Source organism: Buteo buteo, chromosome 22 (assembly GCF_964188355.1).
Source record: "Buteo buteo chromosome 22, bButBut1.hap1.1, whole genome shotgun sequence".
Taxonomy (NCBI): Eukaryota; Metazoa; Chordata; class Aves; order Accipitriformes; family Accipitridae; genus Buteo; species Buteo buteo.
The window spans coordinates 7,446,665-7,466,773 of record NC_134192.1 but is presented as its reverse complement, the minus strand read 5'-3'; the positions used below and the strand labels follow the sequence as shown (position 1 = coordinate 7,466,773).

The 20,109-nt window shown below is 38.3% G+C and overlaps 1 protein-coding gene across 4 annotated transcripts in view; it reads right to left on the bottom strand.

The window, feature by feature from the left end:
* Window positions 1-8,534: 8,534 nt before the first annotated feature.
* The window catches only part of CUL4B (cullin 4B), a 27,271-nt gene continuing 15,696 nt past the window's right edge, over window positions 8,535-20,109 (bottom strand). For 3 of the 4 annotated variants that reach the window (XM_075054047.1, XM_075054048.1, XM_075054049.1), the window contains 10 exons: window positions 19,207-19,399; window positions 18,025-18,129; window positions 17,608-17,718; window positions 16,778-16,863; window positions 15,280-15,387; window positions 14,917-15,030; window positions 13,840-13,945; window positions 13,579-13,751; window positions 12,879-13,031; window positions 8,535-11,680 (listed from right to left, as the gene is read on the bottom strand). In XM_075054047.1, the coding sequence (XP_074910148.1) occupies window positions 11,585-11,680; window positions 12,879-13,031; window positions 13,579-13,751; window positions 13,840-13,945; window positions 14,917-15,030; window positions 15,280-15,387; window positions 16,778-16,863; window positions 17,608-17,718; window positions 18,025-18,129; window positions 19,207-19,399 (1,245 nt within the window). In that variant the 3' untranslated portion in view covers window positions 8,535-11,584. Of the gene's footprint in view, window positions 11,681-12,878; window positions 13,032-13,578; window positions 13,752-13,839; window positions 13,946-14,905; window positions 15,031-15,279; window positions 15,388-16,777; window positions 16,864-17,607; window positions 17,719-18,024; window positions 18,130-19,206; window positions 19,400-20,109 lie in introns of those variants that run through there. The other variant, XR_012653973.1, reaches the window with a different exon arrangement.

Genomic DNA, 20,109 nt, shown 5'->3' with positions numbered 1-20,109 from the left:
CGGGGAAGTCAGGACCACCACTGAAACCAGCGCATCGTACAAATGGGGGTTCCACACACAAATGCTTGCGTGATCAGACGCGTTCACTGCTTCTTTGCATTTCTTTTTGTGCTTAATAACTGCACCTAGAACCGACTTAGAATACATACTACATACCCGCACATGCATCTGTCTAAGCATTGTTGCATGTGAATATCAAAATACATGTCATTTCCAAATACTTAGAAAAGATGATTTTTTTCTTTAGCCTTTGGGCTTAATTTACTGAAAACTTATCCAAAGAAATAAAATTTATATTTAATAACTGAGCCAGCACTTGCTGTAGGCTGTGGGGCAGCGTCCAGTAACAGCAGCACAGACGAAATAATGAATTCTGGAAGCAGCAAGTCTTTTGTCTTTCTCAGCTCCACTGCAAAGAATGGGGCATTTCAGTGGCTAGGGAGAGTCCTGCTGCTGGGGCTTTTACATTTCTGCAGGCCTTGCTGTTTTAGTACAAAGTCCTGTTTTTAAAAAGTGATCTCTTGGGGAGTTAGGAGCAATTACATTAAGAAGATTTGACTATTAGGAGAGAGACATTGAATTAGGCTTTAATTAATTGGAGGAGAAGAAAATGATTGGTATGTTCCAGGCAGTTTGTGTGGTAGAATGTCACCTTTTGTATCAGCTGGAACATTTACTTCAGGACCTGTAGCTTTATGTATAAACACCAGTATGTTCCAACACCCCCTTGTTCTGAGTGAAGAGTCCTGAATATTTTGATCTCTTGCTTGCACATAGGATATAGACTGTAAAATGACTAGATGTTCTGCAGACATAAAAGGAAGACTGATTGTGTCTTTTACGCCAATTTAGTGAAGCTTGAAATCAAATGGTAGCTATCATAACCAGCAAATCTGTTTCTGTTTAATAACACAGAATAAAAGTAGCAACTGGTGTGGGATTAAAAGAACTGTATGGTTTATATAATTTAGCATAATGAAAAATATATTGTTTTGCACCAGAAATATCATCATTAATAGCAGAACACAGATTAATCTCTCTCTTTGTTTGCACCTGGTTGCTTTGCCCGCCCTGTATCTCCGTCCCTGCCATATAACTGCCTTCTGTGGGCACTGTGTGGTATTATGTGATTTTACCGTGATCTTAGCAGGCGCACTTTTTATTCAGAGGTTTACTTCTTGCTTTGCTGTATGTCGTGGTTTAACCCCAGCAAGCAACTAAGCACCATGCAGCTGCTCATTCACTCCCCCCCACATGCAGGGGGATGGAGGAGAGAATTGGGGGAAAAAAGTAAAACTTGTGGGTTGAGATAAGAACGGAAAGGAAGAAAATAATAATGATAATAACAATAATAAAATGACAATAAAAATAATAAAAGGATTGGAATATACAAAACAAGTGATGCACAAGGCAATTGCTCACCACTCGCCAACCGACATCCAGTTAGTTCCTGAGCAGTGATCCCCCAGTTTATATACTGGACATGACGTCCCATGGTATGGAATACCCCTTTGGCCAGTTGGGGTCAGCTGTCCTGGCTGTGTCCCCTCCCAACTTCTTGTGCCCCTCCAGCCTTCTTGCTGGCTGGGCATGAGAAGCTGAAAAATCCCTGACCTAGCATAAACACTACTTAGCAGCAACTGAAAACATCAGTGTGTTACCAACATTCTTCTCGTACTAAATCCAAAACATAACACTATACTAGCTGCTAGGAAGAAAATTAACTCTATCCCAATGAAAACCAGAACACTGTATCAGTCCTAAGATAAATGAGAGGACAGTTCCTCCCTTGGAGCTATGGAAAAAACATGTATGGGCTAATCCTGCTTTCGGTTAAGTCAATGCCAAGCTGTCTGTAGGAGTAGCTTAATAGAAAGATGAAGTTGTATGAATTCAGAGACTGTGAACCTGTGGTTTATTTTGATTGTCACAGAATATCACAGGAGAGACTGATGTGCCTGTGATGTGTGTACGTCAAAGCTGACCCTACTGACAACGTGGGAAGCGATGAGGTGGCCACAAAAGCTGCCCAAAGGGTTTTCTGCCCTTGCGTGGAGTCCTTGGGGAGACCAAAGGATCAAATTCACCTGCAGGGAGTTGGTACAGGCACCTTGCATTCATGTACGGGATGAAGTTTGCCCAGCAAAGCCCACATGCTCCAGCCATCTGAATGTGTTAAAAGCTTGTTAAAAACAGTGTACTTTTGCATTAGCACAGTGATAGTCTCCTCTTGCCCAGCCAGCTGACAGAAGCTTGGTTTTGGCACTATTCTCCCTAAATAGAAAATTTCTGGGCAGTTCCCAAAGCCTATCTCCTGTTTGTAGCTCTGGAGGGAGCAAAATGAAACTCCATTCCTCTCTCATTTAAGAAATCCTCCAGCTTTCCTTAGAAAAAAAATTTAGTGGTTAGGGTCAGATGTTGTCCGATTCCTCTTAAATTCCATGGAAAGCTATTATATTCAGTACTCATAGGATTCAGCCTGTAAGAGACATCCACTGCATCTTGTTTATCATGAGTAATTTCTTTGTTGATTGTGGCAGTCTTAAAGAATGGTAAAATTTATGCAATAGACCAAATTCATACGATCAGGTGTTTTCCTTTAATGATAGGAGTGTGAATGATTGTTACCATGACGCAGAGAAAACACCTTACCCTTTTGCTTATTAGAGAGAAATGGTTTTGCATTTGGCATGATTTTGGGAGCCACTGATGGATGGCAAGCTGATCCTGGTTTTCTAAGACATTCCTTATGTTTATTGCTGGATGTGAAAATGAGGACTGTAATGTTTCTGCATGGCATTACATTTTTACTGCATGTTATCCTTAGTCTGATGTCAGTAATTTTAAGAAGGTATTGACATATACTGAGAACAAATATGCAAAACCTTATGATTTCTTTTTAAAGCTTTGGTTCATCAAGGAATATAAATTCATGCCTAATTTCAAATGTATAACCTGTTCTGTGCTTTTCATTCACATCATATTCCTGATGTCCAGCGTATGCTTAATCCTTTGTGAATCCTCTAGCAGTTTCAGCTGGTTAGATATTATATCTGTAATCAAACTTTTCTTAACCCTGGGACTTGCAAAAATTGATGGATGTGTGTGGTCAGAAGCTAAGTGTCCAGTGTTTAATGAAGCACTGAGTAACTTAATGTTTCTGATCTCTGGTGCAGAAGACATAGACCGTGATAAAAAGAAGAAAGAGATAATACCTAGGACATGCAGTAATCACTACTTTATTCTAATGTCTTTTATTCATTCTTTTAGATGTCTCTTTAAACAACAGGGCATTTTCTGTACCTGGAAACCAAGGACAAGATTATGGCAGAACCGATTCCTTTCCAGGAGGCAGAGGAAGGATTTGGTACCATTTCACATGGGAGGGATGGAAAGAGGAAGAGATTAATGCTGGCCAGAGAGGTCACAGATTCACTTGGCAGAGGGGGATGAACCAGAGGGACCCTCTTGGGACTGTGCCAACAACTGTAAGCGTTACAGCTATTCACCGAAGTTTTCCTTCTCGTGCAGCCCCAGTCTGTAGCCTGGGGAATAAGGATTTGCTGTGATCTGGCCACCATAATGAAGACCGTGCTTTGTCCAGCACAGCGTGCCATCTGCAGCGCTTCAGCTGCGTATGCTGGCCTGCCCACTGGTAGAAAAGGGATGACTCCCGAGAGCTCTGCCGTGCCAGCTCTGAAAAAAAATGGCTTATTATCTAAAACGAATTATCTAAGCGAAAGCTGTGGTTCGCTATTGCTCCGAGCAGATGGCAGTGTTTCTGAGCTGTCGGGTTTCTGGAGGAGGTGGTGGTAGGAAACCAAACCATTAAATGCTGCTGCAGGAAACTGCTGAGTCAAGACTGGGGCAATCACGTGAAATGCCAAAAAAAGAAACCTCGGTGGGGAGGTGAAGAGATCAGAGAGCAGGTTGCAGGAGGCAGCTGCAAAACTTCCTGCAAAACCACTCTGCGATTTCGTGTTGTGGCACAGCTGGAAAAACGCATTCCCAGCTTAGCAGGAAGAAGTCGAGGCAGAGGCGTTTCGTCACAAGCCTGTTACACAAACATTAACTCATATACATGCAGCTTGGTTTATATACGCTGGCTGCCTGGGGAGGTGAAAGCGTGGCAGGAGCTGGGCTTTAGCATGGTGCTGGCACAGCCGGTGCTCCTTTGCTGTCCCACTGCCAGCATCCCCAGTGCTGCGGGATGCAGGGTGAGGTGGGGGCATTGGTGTGGGGTACCCCCTCTTGTGCTCAGAAGCATTTCCAGCTGCTGCTGGATGTGTACTGGAGCACTCAGCAGCTGGGTTAACATGTGGCAGCAGATGAGATTTATGCATTTTGTGAGTCATGCCAAACTACTTCCAGGCGTAGATCTGTTTAATTTGAAAAAAATTGTTTGACTGACAACTCAACATATTCTTTCGGCTTGTAACAGCGAAGTAGAAAAATGTCAATACTCTCAATTTTGTGTTTTTATCAACATACATTGCTAACTTGCTAGAGATATATCTGTCAGCTTCAGGGCAGAAATTATTTTGTGAAAATGACTGGCTCTGCACATGAGGCACCTCCCACTTCCAACTCTTACGAAACGTGTGTTGACTGTAACTTGTTCTGAAAAATTTCAGCAGGAAAGGAAGCTGTATCAAAAATACAAGGCTGGAAGGGAGACTAGTATTATACAGTCATTTTCATATTGGGATATTTTAACTGCAGGACTTCAGTGCTACGGGATCCCTTTGTGACCTAAAATAACATTAGATCCCTTTTACAGAGAGAACATCAGGGCAGATGATATATGTAATAATGATAAATGTAATTAGTTTACAGTTTCCAGCTCTGACAGAGGTAGGAAACCAGGTCCGGTCAACCCTGAGCTAATGCCTGTTCACTGCATTGTCCTGAGCAACAAAACTCTTCTGGGGAATGATCTCTCTCCAGGTTGAGGTTGCATGTCTGCTTCATGCTTTTGGAACTAGGATTTGAAGCAGCAGCTGCTGCCATAGGAATAAAAAGGCGGAAACTGAAGGGATATGCAGACAGTGCCAGTTCTGCAAGTGGCAGAATCGCAGCCCTTTGGTTGCAGAACCAGTTCTCCAGAGGAGTGAGCCCGACCTACTCCCTGGCCGCAGCCAACAAGCAAGCTTTACCTGCACGGTGACAAGGCTCCAGCTCACCTCTGCAGAGACTGTATTTTGTAATCTTTGTTCCCATCTCACGCCTCAATGCTGTACCGCCTTCCCAGCACGCACCTGGCAGAACTTGGTCTGCACAATGTCGTGCCCAGCCTTTAGTGAAAATTAGTAGGGCAGCCTTGCTTTGAGCCTCCAACTAGCACCAGTTGAAAGATTTTCTTGATATAGTTAAGGGACTGCTTTTGAAAAAGGTATGTTTTTGACCATGGTAACAAATTGTTCTCAGCTTTACTTCAAGCTTCAGAGACTACACAAGGGTAAAACAGAACATGCATTGTGATAATTCCATATGAGGTTTGGTCTGGGAGGGGAAAAAAGCTACATACTAAGTGAACATCTTGCTAGTAATCCAGCACTGATATTTCACACTCTATTAAAACTATTTACCCCTCCAAATGGTAAAAATAAATCCATTCCATATAACCTTAGATGCAATTTACTTGCATACTAGCCCCTCTCTATTTGCAAAGTCATAGTGATTAAGCTTTGCAAAGAAGTGCTGCAACCCTTGAGCCCTGCAGCGGCCTGGACATTATCAGTCTGATGCCTGACCCTCTGCGTGCCTTAATTGCATAAAGCATCTAAACATTGGATCTACTGGAAAAGCAGTTACTGCAACTTCCTCATTACTGAAAATATCATTAGATGGAGCAGAACTTCTAGACATACACTTTTTGAAAAGACAAAATTACGTAGCAAAAGCAAGTTAAGATTACTTAGGTATTTTAACACAAGTACCTAATGACATCCCTATTTGCCTCCAGCTCTAAAATACAGGTGTTTCAAGCTGACAAACAACTGATTGTTTTGAGGAGTAAGCTAAAGAACTATCATCAATATTACAGAAGAAATTTGATAAACTGTATTCTTCTCTGTGAATAGTCTCGTTTAGCACTAGTGGCTTAGCATTAGCAGCTGAAGTAGCTGAAGCCTTAGGCCGTGAGAGCTGACCAAGCGTCAACTTTTGATAAAACTGATGCTGCTAACAAAGAACTCAGTGGATACGAGCGGACTGAAGAAGATGAGGACCAAGGAGACAATTCCAGGAGAATGAGGTAACTTCAGAAGGCCAGCCCAGAGACAGTGAAAACCAGTAAGAAATCAAGAGACCATTGGACTTAGGGATCAGGTGATGGGTGGTACAGGTATAATTGGGAGGTGTGAATTGGGGTGGGGGTCCCTCTCCAGAGGCAGCCAGCTCAAGCTGTAACCAAAGAACTAATACAAGACTAATTGGAAGCCTTCACTTGGACTTGGCATTCTCAGCAGGATCCTAGGTTCAGACCCTGTTACAGTGGCTGGCGTGCACAAATTCGTAACAATCAATAAAAATTTAGTATTTGCTGGATGTGAACCACTTTTCCTAAGCTTAAGGAAAGGGCTTGATCTACAGTGCTGCAATATCTTCGTGATTTCAGAAAATTAACTTTCAAAGTTACTTCTTTCGTTTAAATCCTAATGCTTATGTCCTGTAAGCACCAGCAAGGCAAGTTGTAAGGGTCATTTTAAAGATGACCTTTTATCAGGAAACAGTTACTTAACCAGAACAACCTGCTCCATTATAGGTTGATCAACATCTGTTACTCCTCTTCACAGTTAACTCCATATTTTACAAGATACCCTCTGCACAAAGTCCAATATCTTTCAACCCCTCAAGTTTTGAGGTGTTGATTTTGTAAATACCGCAGTATGTCCACAAGCCCTTGCCTCTTTAAGGGGGGGAGGGGGGAGGTAAATCCAAAGCTACCATCTTAAATTTGATTTGGCACCAATTTCCCTGGAAATCAGGAGAAAGTACAGTAACATATATTGCACTTCATACAGTAACAGAAATTAAAAGTATCTACTGCTCTCTGGTATTTTTCCCTGAGTAGATTGATAGATCTTCTATTTCCAAATACCCATCTGCTTCTGTAGGATTTTTTTTTTTTAACAACAAAATTCTGTAGGATTGTGGAGAACGTAGGAAGTACAAAATATTCTTTAAGGAGAAATTCTTAGTGGAAAAACCATCCCATGCATTTAGATGCCTCCAAGCTGTAACAGAGAAAGCAAGCACCTGAGCACTGTTAGCAAAAGACATTTACCATACCTATTTAAAACCACCATGCACTAGGAATGTTTTGCGATTACAGCAGCGCTCTGCAAGGTCAGCCTGCCTGCAGCATATGCAAGCCTTCAACAGAGAGCAGTTTGGAGGATCAGCACTTGCTTTGCTACAGCTATCTGTGTTTCCAAACCACCCCTCCGGAGCTCAGAAAGTAAAATCAAAACACTCTGCCTCCCTTCTCCACCAAGTCCTCAGAGCACCTGCACCAGGAAAGGCCAGGCTAAAGATACTCCTGACAAATTCTGCTCAGATTTAGTCCAGCAGTCCAAACAGCTGAAGAAAAATTAAGAGACGGCCCAGTCAGCCATCATCAATAACAGGAGCAAGTTCCCCGTCTGGCCCTGTCCTTTGTACTTCAATAATAGTACCAGAGCCATTTAAAAAATTAACTGTACTGGGAGACAAGGAATAATCGTACAGCAGGAGAGTAGCCTCCTCTACCAGCAACAAGCCACCACCTTTGGTACTTTTGTATCATTTCTGGCACTTCTACACATTCTAATCCCAATTCAGAGTTTGCGAGGATGCTGATTTCCTTCCCCTCCAATAACCTTGTTGAAGACTTAATAAAAAAAAAAAATAAAATTCAGGAATGGAAGCCACTTAGAAAACTGAAGGGATTTTAATGACTGAATGAAGAAGGAACTACTTATTATTATATTTAAGTAGCAAACAAGTATTTTGCTATCAAAGCACAAGCTAAAGAATTTAAAGCCACAAACATTAGTAAGCCCAACATACAGAACTTTGAGTAAGAAGGCATTTTACACACAAGAGTTTATCAACACAAAACTGTTTAATATTTATTAAATGACACAAAATACCTAGATAACAGACTCACTCTCTGAAAGGACATGTATTTACATTATTTACCAACTTAAGAAAGACTCTCTGTACCCATATCAGACTTATGAAACATAAAAAAGGTTTTGCTGCTTTTTGCATCGAAGGATGCAACGGTGATACATGCCCTGTTTGCAAGTCTGCATAAACTATAACTTTTTGATGCAGTGAAAAAGCACAATTTCATATTCTGGTAGCCAAGGGAAGAGGCTTCTGAAAAGTAACAGGGTTAGTTTTTTCCCCCACTCCAGACATACTCTGAAGAACTGTTATACAAAAAGTATATTACATTTTTGAATGCTGCTGTACTCTTACAGTTTTAGTGTAACGTTTCAAAGAAAATATTCTTCCTACTATATGAAATCACTAAAAAAGTGGTATTTGAACATTTCTTTAGATGCACTTTTTTTTTTTAAAGAAAGCATTAGGGCAAATGATATGTCTAGGAAAAAATGAAAGGCTGACAAAAAAAAAAAAAAAAGACCAGAGACCAAAATATGAAGAACAGCTAAAGCAACTTAACGATTTGCTAGGGTTTGTTTTTTTTTTTTTATTAACTATTTACTTTGGCACCTTTGTGTAAACTATAGAACAAAACGACGTTTACAACACATTTGCAATTACAGCATTTAAACAAAATGGTCACTTTTTAAACCAGCCAAGACAAAAAAATAGTCCATTTATGGGTATAAAGATTAAAAAACCTAAAATATATATTTCTAAGAATAAACTGCAATTTCTTATGAACAAGGTGCTATAAACTGCATGCAAGATTCAAGATTAAAAATGTGTGGCCAAACAGACAGGCTGTGTTATAGCCAGATGAGTTGTGGTCCAAGCCCACTTTAATTTTTTTTCTTACAGAGATATATATGGCTCAATAGGCAGGCACATGATCCCAGCAAGAAGTTGCAGAGTTGTACGGCTGGACGATAAATCTTGGCTGCAGGTTTGTCATTAACCAGGAATGCGCGAGACCTTAGCAGAAGAGATGGATGAGTTCTTGGGGAAAACCCATGAAGATACAAGGAGACGCCTTCTCCCCTCCCCTCTCTCACCCCCTCTCTCAGCCTAGCCAGGGTTCTCAAAGTCCATTCTTTGGGTTGCTTTAACTAGATTGCCGCTTAGGGTCTGCCTCAGATCGTGGAAGTCTGATAAGATTTGAGGACATTTTCTATGTAATATTTTCTGCGTTTAAGTTACTGAAATGGATGGGATAAAGATTAAATAAACCTTCAGACCTTTCCAGTTAGTTTGACTGAATGCAACACACTTGTCTAATGAGGGAGGATTTTACCAGAATAGGCATTTTAAACACGTAGTGGTGTTAGATTTATATGCTACAACAGACTGAATGGAACCAGTTCAATACTGATACTCATCATCTCCTGTCTCCCAAAGAGTTAAGTTTTATGCTCCTTCTACAAAACACCTTTTTAAAAGGAATCTTTTATTGGCTAAAGATACAAAACACATACAAGAAAAAGGAACATTGAATGCAAAATACAGAAGTTTTTTTTTTTTTTTTTTTTGGGGGGGGGCATTCTTTCCTCCCTGGTGGATCTCTATTTGAACTAATACTTAAAAGATTTGCAGGAGCAGTCTTCAAGTTTCTTACCAGATAACTCTACTGTTAGTATTTTTCTTACAGAGGCAAGGGTGGTCCTGGATGTCTACCAGTGGTTATGCTGCAATAGTGTCAAAGGATAAGGTAGATTTTCTGCAGATCACAAAGAGCTGTATGACAGTTAGTAGAGGGTGACAGCAAATAATTTTAGTGGGAGAAAAAAACATCTGCTTCATCTGTCAGCTGAGGACTGCATATAAAAGAGCTTGAGAGAAAACACAGCTGGAGAAAATACGGAATTAAACAGTAGATCAAAAAAGCAGTAAGGATGGGATGTGTCAGATACAAAATACACGCACTTACACTCTCCCTCTCTCGCACATGCATACCCCTGAATGTGGGATCACAGTGATAAAAGTTATAGATCATAGAGAGCTAAGTTACACTGCCATTAAACAAAAGTAACATCTTGCTTTCAAGAAATATCTGGTATTCCCCAGGACTATCAGTGCCTGAACGAGGATGAGGTTTTTCACTGAGCTCTGCAACACAGCTGATCGTAGGTCTAAAGCCTGGCTGGGTAAGGAAGAACTGTTATGTGGAGGAGTTCCTTCTCTGCTGACACTTTTTTTTCCCATATATTCCTGGCACATGCTGCTATAGCAATAAAAAAAAAAAGCATTTTGTTGAAACAAAGCTCTACATTCAAGTGACTTATTCTCCCATGTCTTATAAAGATGCAAAGAATGCTCTCTGGTCATCTAAGAAAATATATTTTAGATGCCTTGTAGCAATACTTAACTTTCTATATGAGAGGTAGGCTTCTGGGTTCTAGGAGGCCTGCCACATCTAGGGCTGAGTTCTTAAAGCTTTAAGTTAAAGCAATCCAAAGCAGGGCAGTCTTAGAAGAGCTGCCCTGTCTAAACCTTGAGGTTAGTTCAAGTTTAGAATGTTGCAAAGCAAAACAAGTATTAAAATCCATTTGTAATTTTTGTTCTTACAGCTCTACCACAAGAACAGTGTGGCTTTTCATAGGTATCTGTAGATAGATTCTCTTTTCTAGAGTATTGCTGCCAAGAGGTGAAGGCCTCCTACCCATGACTAGTAAAAACTGTCACTTTTTCCATTATGGCTGTTTTATGCTTAAAATTCCCAAAGGCGAACACTAAGTCTTATAGGCAAGCCATATAAATCTAATCTGAACTTGTTGTAGCAGTTATTTAAGAATGGTGTTTGTATATACAGTACACATGCCCACACTGCAAACTTTATACATCATTTTATATTGGTACCATTTTGTCTTAATTGCGACCAAGAGTATTTTCCACTAGATCAGCAATAAGCATAGCTTGGCTTATTCCCCATTTTCCCTCCCTCAAGGGAAAAATCCAAGTGTGGGCATCAACCAAACCAATGGTATGTTACTAACTGAAATGCATTCTGTACAGTAAATTAAAAGTTTGCATGCAGTTTAAGCATTTTAAAGGCTATTTTCTTATATTAATTAACCTTCTGTTTCCATTTAAAGGTGTGAAAGACATCTGTCATATATCAAGGGACTCTTCTTCAGACCCAGAGACAAATGGAATCACAAAGACCAGGTACTTTCTTTCAGCTTTCTGCACATCTTACTAAATAACATGCAAAGAGTTCAACAGCATTCTTCTTAAAATGTAAATAGTACTCTTTAAATGGGCATGTTAACCACTGAAAGAAGTCCACTCTACTATACTTTTCCATTACACTGCTTTCATTCAATCATCGGTAGTATAAAAAGTCAATTAACAGGATCAACAGGCTAGTTTATCCACTGGCAACTGTGTATGACACCAAGTGTGCAGTAAAACAAAGGCCAACGTATGTTTATGCAATATAGTTGTACTGATTTGGGTTTTCTTTATCTCTTTCCATGTAGTCCCTGTCAATTAAGGATTCTATTCTCTTCTTAAGGTCAGCAGGCTGTAAAATAAAGCAGATGTCAGCATTATTACTTTGCAGTCAATGTTTCTTGGTGCTTTCTTTCTACTTAAGCCAAATATCCATACTGTTTAAGATGGCTGAGGAAACAGGAATCACAGTTTAAAAAAAATAAATAATCCCTTAAAGCATCAAAGCTTCTAAAGTCTGCAACATATAATTGATGGAAGAGAAAGTTACAAAATTAGCTTGTTGCCTGCAGCTAAGCATAGACCTTTTGACAGCAAGGAAAGATATTTGCTGCTGTTTAAACTGAACTCTCATGCATTACGTACCGAAGTGTTTCTATTTCTGACTTTTACCTGGTAAAAGATGGTACAAGTTTCATTTTATCTTGATGCGAGTGAGTTTTGCAACAGTTTTGGTGCCCTATGATTTTGTTGGATGAAGGACTTTATAAAAACATCTCATGATAAAGAGTGATGAAAAGCATTTAAATCATCCATTATAAACCTGCAAAGCCCAACTGCAGTTTTTGCAATACTGACAGGCCTGCAGGAACTTAACATGGTAACAAAACAGAATGAGATGGCAGTACCTTTTATTTTACACTTCCATTTATAGAAAGCACTGTATATTTGAACTTGGACAGATGCATAACTGTCTATTTGAAAATCCATTTCTATTTGTATACAATTAGTAAGCTATTCATATTATATTGCAACTGTGGGCTTCTTTAGCTTTGAGACATTCACCAATATCTACTTTTCTTTCCATATATATGTGTGCGTGTATATATATTAACCAATATAATGTGTCTGGAAAAAACACTGTACATTTATTGGTTACTAATTTATTAAAAAGTATCAACCAAATTAAGAATCAAAACCAATCCTGCATTACATATCTGAATAATTTTTCCCTCGTCCCCAAGAATGCATCGTCAGAACACTTAAATGCAAGAAGAGCATACAAGGAGAACTAGCTTCACAGTTACTGCTTACAGACTCCAGTTCTGAAAGCCTTTGGTAGTAGGTTTTATTAATTTACTAAAAGCCTGAGGTAATATTCAGATACATGAATGCAATTGGCACTTTAAAAATTCCTGAAAGTGAGTATTTGTCCTTCCTAATAGTAAAAAGATGCATGTTCTAGACAGAAGCACTGTTTAACTGAGGACAGGCCAGGTAATATAGAAAGAAATGATAAAGTTTTAGAAGAAGAAAAATCAGTACTACACCTTTACTGGGAATTTAAGCTGGTTGTAGACCTCTGACACAAGCAGGTTATGACTCAGTGTCTTGCGCATCTTCATGATTCGTACAATTGCAGCGTCAATCTGGTATTGCCGGTCCTGGAATACTCTCTCTGTAGTGCTTGCCTGTTCCTCTACCTGAAGGATCCATTTAGAAAAGTTTTAAAGAGAACACTACAACTGTCAAAACAATTCTTCTTTGTATCTCTAAGACAGTTCTCAGTGCAAGACAGTAAAATGTCTGTTGTCAAATATTTGACATAAATCCTTTACAAATATGAAGACCAATTGCCTATTAAAAAAAACAATTGTACAAGGAATTAAAATCTTTGCACAGATTCCCCTGGCTGTCAGGGAAAATTCACTGTGAATTTGTTTCTATGTTCACAAACCATTCAGTAAAGCTCCAGGGAATGATCAAGGGTGAAAAGAACATTCACTAATTAGAACTTCCCTTAAATAACCTCATTTAGAGAAATCTAGCATCACTGGTGTCTAAGTTTGTATGGAAGCACACATTTAAATCAGCATTGTTAGGTATGTGCTATCATCCAAATTATACGTATAACTTTTACAAAGATATAAGCATGTACATTACAACCCAGAGGAAAAAAGCTGGTAGATGGGCAGGCAACAAGATACTTAATCCAAGGATCTAAACCCCAGAGGATCAAGAAGAATATACCGTTTCTTTCATCTGAATTTGGTTGATCTTTATCCTGAAGAGCTTATGTCTGAAATCATCATTACATGTGAATTTATCACCATCTTCCACATCTTTGCCTTTGGGGCTTTTGGTCAGTACTCTGGCTTTGCCACAAGCCAGAGATTGAAGTGTCCTTCTCAGCTCTCCGTCCTCTACAGCAGAAACAAGATGTTGAGGGTTTTTTTTTTTTTTTTTTTTTGTAAGAACACTAGGAATTAGTCAGCTGTTTTCAATACCAACCTATCCCAGTGGCTTGCTTTATCTCCTCTAAACTGAACTCCTCTCCTTCATTAAACATGAGCAGCACCAGTGTCTGGAACAAGGAGACCTGAAGTTCTTTTTTGCCCTGTTACAAGGGAAATTAACAGACATCACTAGACTGTTTTTTTGGAGGTTTTTTTTGGGGGTGGGGTGGTGCAAGGAACAAGTCACTCCTGTATATCAATTATTTCACTTAAAGGATGTGATTGTTATTTTATTCATTTGGGAATATGAAAGAATAGAAGTTACTGGTCACCTTGTGTTTACTATAAAATGCAAAATAAACTAGAGGTCAGAAGGTTAGACTATTATATCCAGTGACAAAACTCACCCAAGATATGTATCAACTTACTAAAGACAAATCTCAAAGCACTGAGTGCTTAAAATTACAATTTGAAAGACCTTTAAGTCAAAGTGTAATGCAAACATTAGTTTAAGAAACACAGTATTAGGAACTATAGGATCTTTGAAATAACCAAGTTCGATAATACTTGTTTTACCATTAACATTTTTCTGAAAAATACAACTGGTAAGCATTCCTATTCCAAGAAAAATTTTCTTGAAATCTATTTGTGCCCATGAAGAAATGCTGAAGAGGAATAACTGGAAGCCCTTTAAAAACAGTTGTGTTCTTGTACAATCCAAAACTTTTCTTTATTTCAGTAGTGAAAAGCTGACTGTAAAGATGCTTAATGCTGTCAGATGAAGTAAGGTCATCTATGGAACATGGCCCCCTTTTTTTCCCTCCCCAGTATAAAAATCAGTGCCATTTTTAATATGGAACTAAACCCACTGGATATTTTCCCCAAGCAGTAACCAACTTTTTTTTTTCTGACCAATACAGAAATCGGATGCATCTTCTTAGACCTTAATACATCTATTTCAGAAACTACCACAACTCCAGAAATGATAGCAAGAGGTCAACAGTTAAAATTAATTGCAAAACCAGTGCTGTTTTCCATCACAGCACAAAAAACCTTTCCAATATATCCCCAAGGTACAACTCAGAGTTAGAATCAGCAAAGCAACAGGAGTCAAGAGAAACAATACACTCACCTCTTTAAATTCTGCTTTTAGTACACAGTGTCCTAGTGTCGACTGCCACTGAAGTTTCCTACCACTGTGTTTTCCTAAATAAAAGGTCTTGAAGATCTCCTGCAGTTTTACCATCTAAAAAAAGAAAAAACCCAAAACACTAAAACACAATTCTACTTTAAAAGCATCCTTCCCTCCTCCACAATCAAATAAGCCTTAAATAAAGGCTTAGAAAGATGAAGGGAATTGCAAGGAAAACAAACTTTATTTAAAAAAAACACATCTGCATTTCTTTCTAGAGATTATATGCATATTTAAAACCAAGCTGCAGGTGATATCAAGATGCATTACTGATACTTGGTATAATAAATCTATGTTCATTACCTCTGCGGGCAAATGGACCTCCATAGGCACGTAGGTTGGCCAATAACCCATAGTCAGAATATTCACTGTTAGTTCAATGTTACCAGGTACATTCTGATTTTGCATATACTGCAGAAGGAAACAAAGTAAATTTAAATAAAGCAATGTTTATTAAACATATTTGGGATAGAACTGAAAAGTTAGCTAGAACAGGCATTATGAGACCACAGAAGACAAGTAACCTTACGATGGTTTTGCTATTGTCATGGTTTAACCCCAGCCAGCCACTAAGCACCACACAGCTGCTCGCTCCCCACGCCCCCACCAGTGGGATGGGGGAAAGAATCAAAGGAAAAAGGTAAAACTTGTGGGTTGAGATAAGAACAGTTTAATATAACAGAAAGGAAGAAACTAATAATGATAATAATAACAATAATAAAATGACAATATAAGGATTGGAATATACAAAACAAGTGATGCACAATGCAATTGCTCACCACTTGCTGACCGATGCCCAGTTAATTCCTGAGCAGTGATCCCCCTAGTTTATATACTGGACATGACATCACATGGTATGGAATACCCCTTTGGCCAGTTGGGGTCAGCTGTCCTGGCTGTGTCCCCTCCCAACTTCTTGTGCCCCTCCAGCCTTCTTGCTGGCTGGGCATGAGAAGCTGAAAAATCCTCGACTTCTTGTAAACACTACTTAGCCACAACTGAAAACATCAGTGTGTTATCAACATTCTTCTCATACCAAACCCAAAACATAACACTATACCAGCTGCTAGGAAGAAAATTAACTCTATCTCAGCCGAAACCAGGACAGCTACATAAACTGTAAGTTACACACAAGGAAATTAGGATAAGAAAAAGCACTTTTCAGAAGTTCTAGAGGTACTTCCACACAGAAAGAAAAGAGCGAAGTAAGTGTTTTAGCAGGCTGATGTGAAGATGTACCTAAGTATGTGTGAATGGAGGAAAGAATGTTAAAATTTTCTTGTAATCAAGACATTACAGAACCACCAGAACTAATGGGCAACAACTTACAAGCCAGTCCATCAGAATATAGTGGTGTTAAAAATGTTTTTTAACTGGTGTGAAAATGTCTTATAAGTTTACAATTCTTCTTTTATTACTGTGTTGTTTGTTTTTTTTTAAGGAGCTTCTTGTTTCAGGTTTTTTCTTTGTTGTTCAGGAAAACCATTAATAAATTCAGTAAAATTTTCAAAAGCACAGACAGCACAGAATTAAGAAATAGATTCCAACTGATTTTCAGCAGAGACTGTTTTCCCAGTTGGGCTTTTGTCCACTCCTTTTGAAAGCAATCGCCTATAACGTCCTTTTCTCTGTAGTGGAAGAACATTACAGACAACTGGAATAATTCAAGAGGAGTTTAACACAATTACAATAGAAATGTTCACAACTGAAGACATCATGCACCCTCTTGTTAGGCTTTCTGAGAATAACTCATTCAAAAAGTGAGTAAATGAAGGAGCCATGGCAGGCTTTCCCGCAGTACCTGTTTAAATTGTATCATTATGTCTTTTGAAAGCTCCATATCTTTAAACATTCCTTCAAGTTTGCTGGTGAAAGCAGCTCCACATTCTGTAAAAAAGAACATGTAAATCTTAAAAATTAATCTTGTTTATTTTCAACACCATAGAGTAGTTATTCTAAATATCAGAATGTACTCTGAAGCAAGACAACCTATTTCAGCATATGTTCTTACACAAAGACCTGGATTCTAATTAAGATACAGAATAAGGTTATAAACAAGAAGGGGGAAAAGGTTTTAATGTGGCAGCTATTTTGCAACCCAATTGTTTTTCCACATGGACATGACTGTTCATCCTAGGACTCTACTGGCAACCTGTCACTCAGACAACAATTCTAATCCCTATCAGTTGCCTGCCAAACTTGTCTCTTGGTGGCAGAACAAGATCAAGTTCTAAACATCTTACTCTTACCACCCAAAGACTCCATCCTATGAAACAATGAAAACCAGACTAGAAGACTGCTAGCTGGCAGCTTCATGTTTCAGACATTATATTAGTGAATAACAAGCAGAAGCCAGCCTCAAGTTCTCTGAGCATATCACTGATTTATTCAGCAGGGAACCTCGAATCTATCCCACAGGCCAAGATACACCATGCACTTTAAGCTCCTGGTTTTTGGCTATTGCTGCTAGAATTACAAAACTATAAGTAAATGAGTCTCAAAACCCACCAGTCATTCAAGACTTGCACATGAGGTTTTTGCCCTCACGTAAAGGGGAAATACAAATAGCACTTCTGGGAAAGCCTGTTAAAACAACTATTTTTAAAAGAAAGCAAGCTGATAGATATTTACCATGTTTGAGTTTGGAAAGCATAGACTTTTCAGCATCTACTGATGCACTCTTCCCAACTAATAGTCTCTTTGCTAGATCTTTTTTATAAAAGGCCTCAAAGACATCTTTTCCTGTAAGAGATGAGATTTGACAGTGATCACAAATCATTGTTTGTTTTAAACAACCGTTACCTACAAGAGGCCCAATTCAAAGCTCAGTAAAGCTAACAAGGGCCTTCCCATTAAGATTTCCAGATTCCAAGTCAGGTCTTATTATTGGCATTTTAACATGCAAACTAGTTAAACAGCATTACACTAGCAAACTGCATCTACAGAGAATGAACACTTTAAAACACAGACAGACTGCAAAAATTATTTTGAAGTATCTTTATGTTAGTGATTAAACAACTGTATCCCCACAAAAAACCCAATACTTACCATATATGAATCTAAATATGATCATAATTTTATCCAGCATTTTTTCAAGTTCTTCATCAGTAGCTTCTTTGTTGCCTGCACGAAGCTTTGAATCTACATATTTAGCTAAAAGAGTGTTGAGGAATAAGAAGCTCAGCATATGCTTAGTATCACAATGAAATAATAATTTAATTAAAAAAAAATCCAACATTGTGAAATCTGCTGGAAATGTAAAGGATCCTGAAATCACCTTCAAATCAGTTTCATCACAGCTAGCTTGATATATTTTCATAGAGGCTATAAAGTTATAAAAACATTATAACAATCTCTTTTTTTGGATAAGCAATTATTGCATCTTAACTTTATTAGCATACATAATGTTAAAAAAGATTTTCGTGTATGTAAAAAATCCTGGTCCATATTACAATATCAAAGTAAAAAGTCACTATCGCTATAGATTGACATGGCTATAATAGAAGCAAAGAGATCAGATGAAAAATATGTAAACCAGTTATTTAAATGTGTTGACTATACTGCTGAATTTCTCTAGCAGATTACTGTTTAATTTCAAATGGTTTGGTAAGCACATTACAGTTAGTGAATTAATTTAAAAAAAGGAGGGCAGAAAGCATTACTCCACAAGCCTAACAGCACAACAGATTGCAAAGCAGGTATTATTCACTGTGTGGGGAAATGATTAAGGTATTCAAAAGTGAAGAGTCAGGCTTGTAATGCATAAATCTGTAAACAACATTCTTTGCAAACTACAGAGGCTCTGTCCCCATAACATGAGAGGTTAACATCCCCACCTCTCTTCACTTTTAATATATTAAAACACAGATAGCTCCTAATAGTTCTGTGTTGGTGGCACAATTATGTAAGCCTCTGAAGAAGTCAAATTATTAGCAGTATTCTCACATCTGGACACCAGTCAATTGCTGGAATGCCTAAGTTCTAATGTTCTTCACTTTTCTATAGCCTAGCCAGTGAACTGATGAACAGAGGTTATTCTTAATGTTTAATGCTATCCTATCAAATAATTCACTTGCATAAGGTGGCACGGTAGATCCCCAGTTTGACAATGCATTGTACATAATGTCTTTTAACACACAATTCCATCATATTCCATCCGTAAGCTGCATCAGCAACTCTCTCTTGTCCCCCACCCAAATTCTCACATGGGAATAAACTGAAGAAAAATACCTATGAGTTCAGCTGGCTTATTTGGTCTTTTGTTAATGAATGTTTCAAAGGCTTCTTTCATGGCATTTACAAACTTCTCATTCTTGAGAAAGCAAATATCAATAATGTGGTCAACTTTGTCTTTAAAATCAAGTAGTTCTTGGACCATGGTTTTGTCTTTTTCTGGATTAATTACTATGGTGCTACCAAACGCCTGCAAAATAAAACACATCTTTCAATTAGCCTGAATAATGAATTTAAATGATAAAGACTTCTAAAAGCCTAAGTTACCTTTGTAATGTCTTGTTTCTGGTATTCATATTAGTTCCACTAACACAACAGAAGTAATGGCATTGTGAAGTATTTACTATATAATAATTTCTAGACCTTGTATATTGATTCAAAAATCAATCTATGATTAACTAAACAGATTCAGAACTTTTGTCTGAAGAAATAAACATGGCAAGATTAACACACCCTGTTTAAACATCTATATCCTCAGGTTTTACACAGGTAAAGCTTCCACTAAACTCAATTTTATTTACAGTACTCCTATGCCATTACAAAGCCTTCCTTCACAACAACCATACTTTCTGTGACAACATTTTCACCGAGTAATAAGATTAAACATCTTAAGTGATATTCAAGTGCTGTTTGAACTTCAATTGGTTGGTAACTTAAGCTACCACTCATTCGGACAAGAAATTTTAGCAGGGAGAAGACAGAAACATTCTGCCATGACCAAAATGGCTATTGGAGAAATATAGTTGTCCCCCACAACTAACTATAAGCAAGATAAAAACTCCAAATTTATTTGGAGTTCAGTAACTCAACTGAATGTTCAATATTTTCTTCAATAGGGCTAGAACAGTTACTCTACTTTTCCTAGTACAGTTTCAAAAGCTGCATATTAAATATATGTTT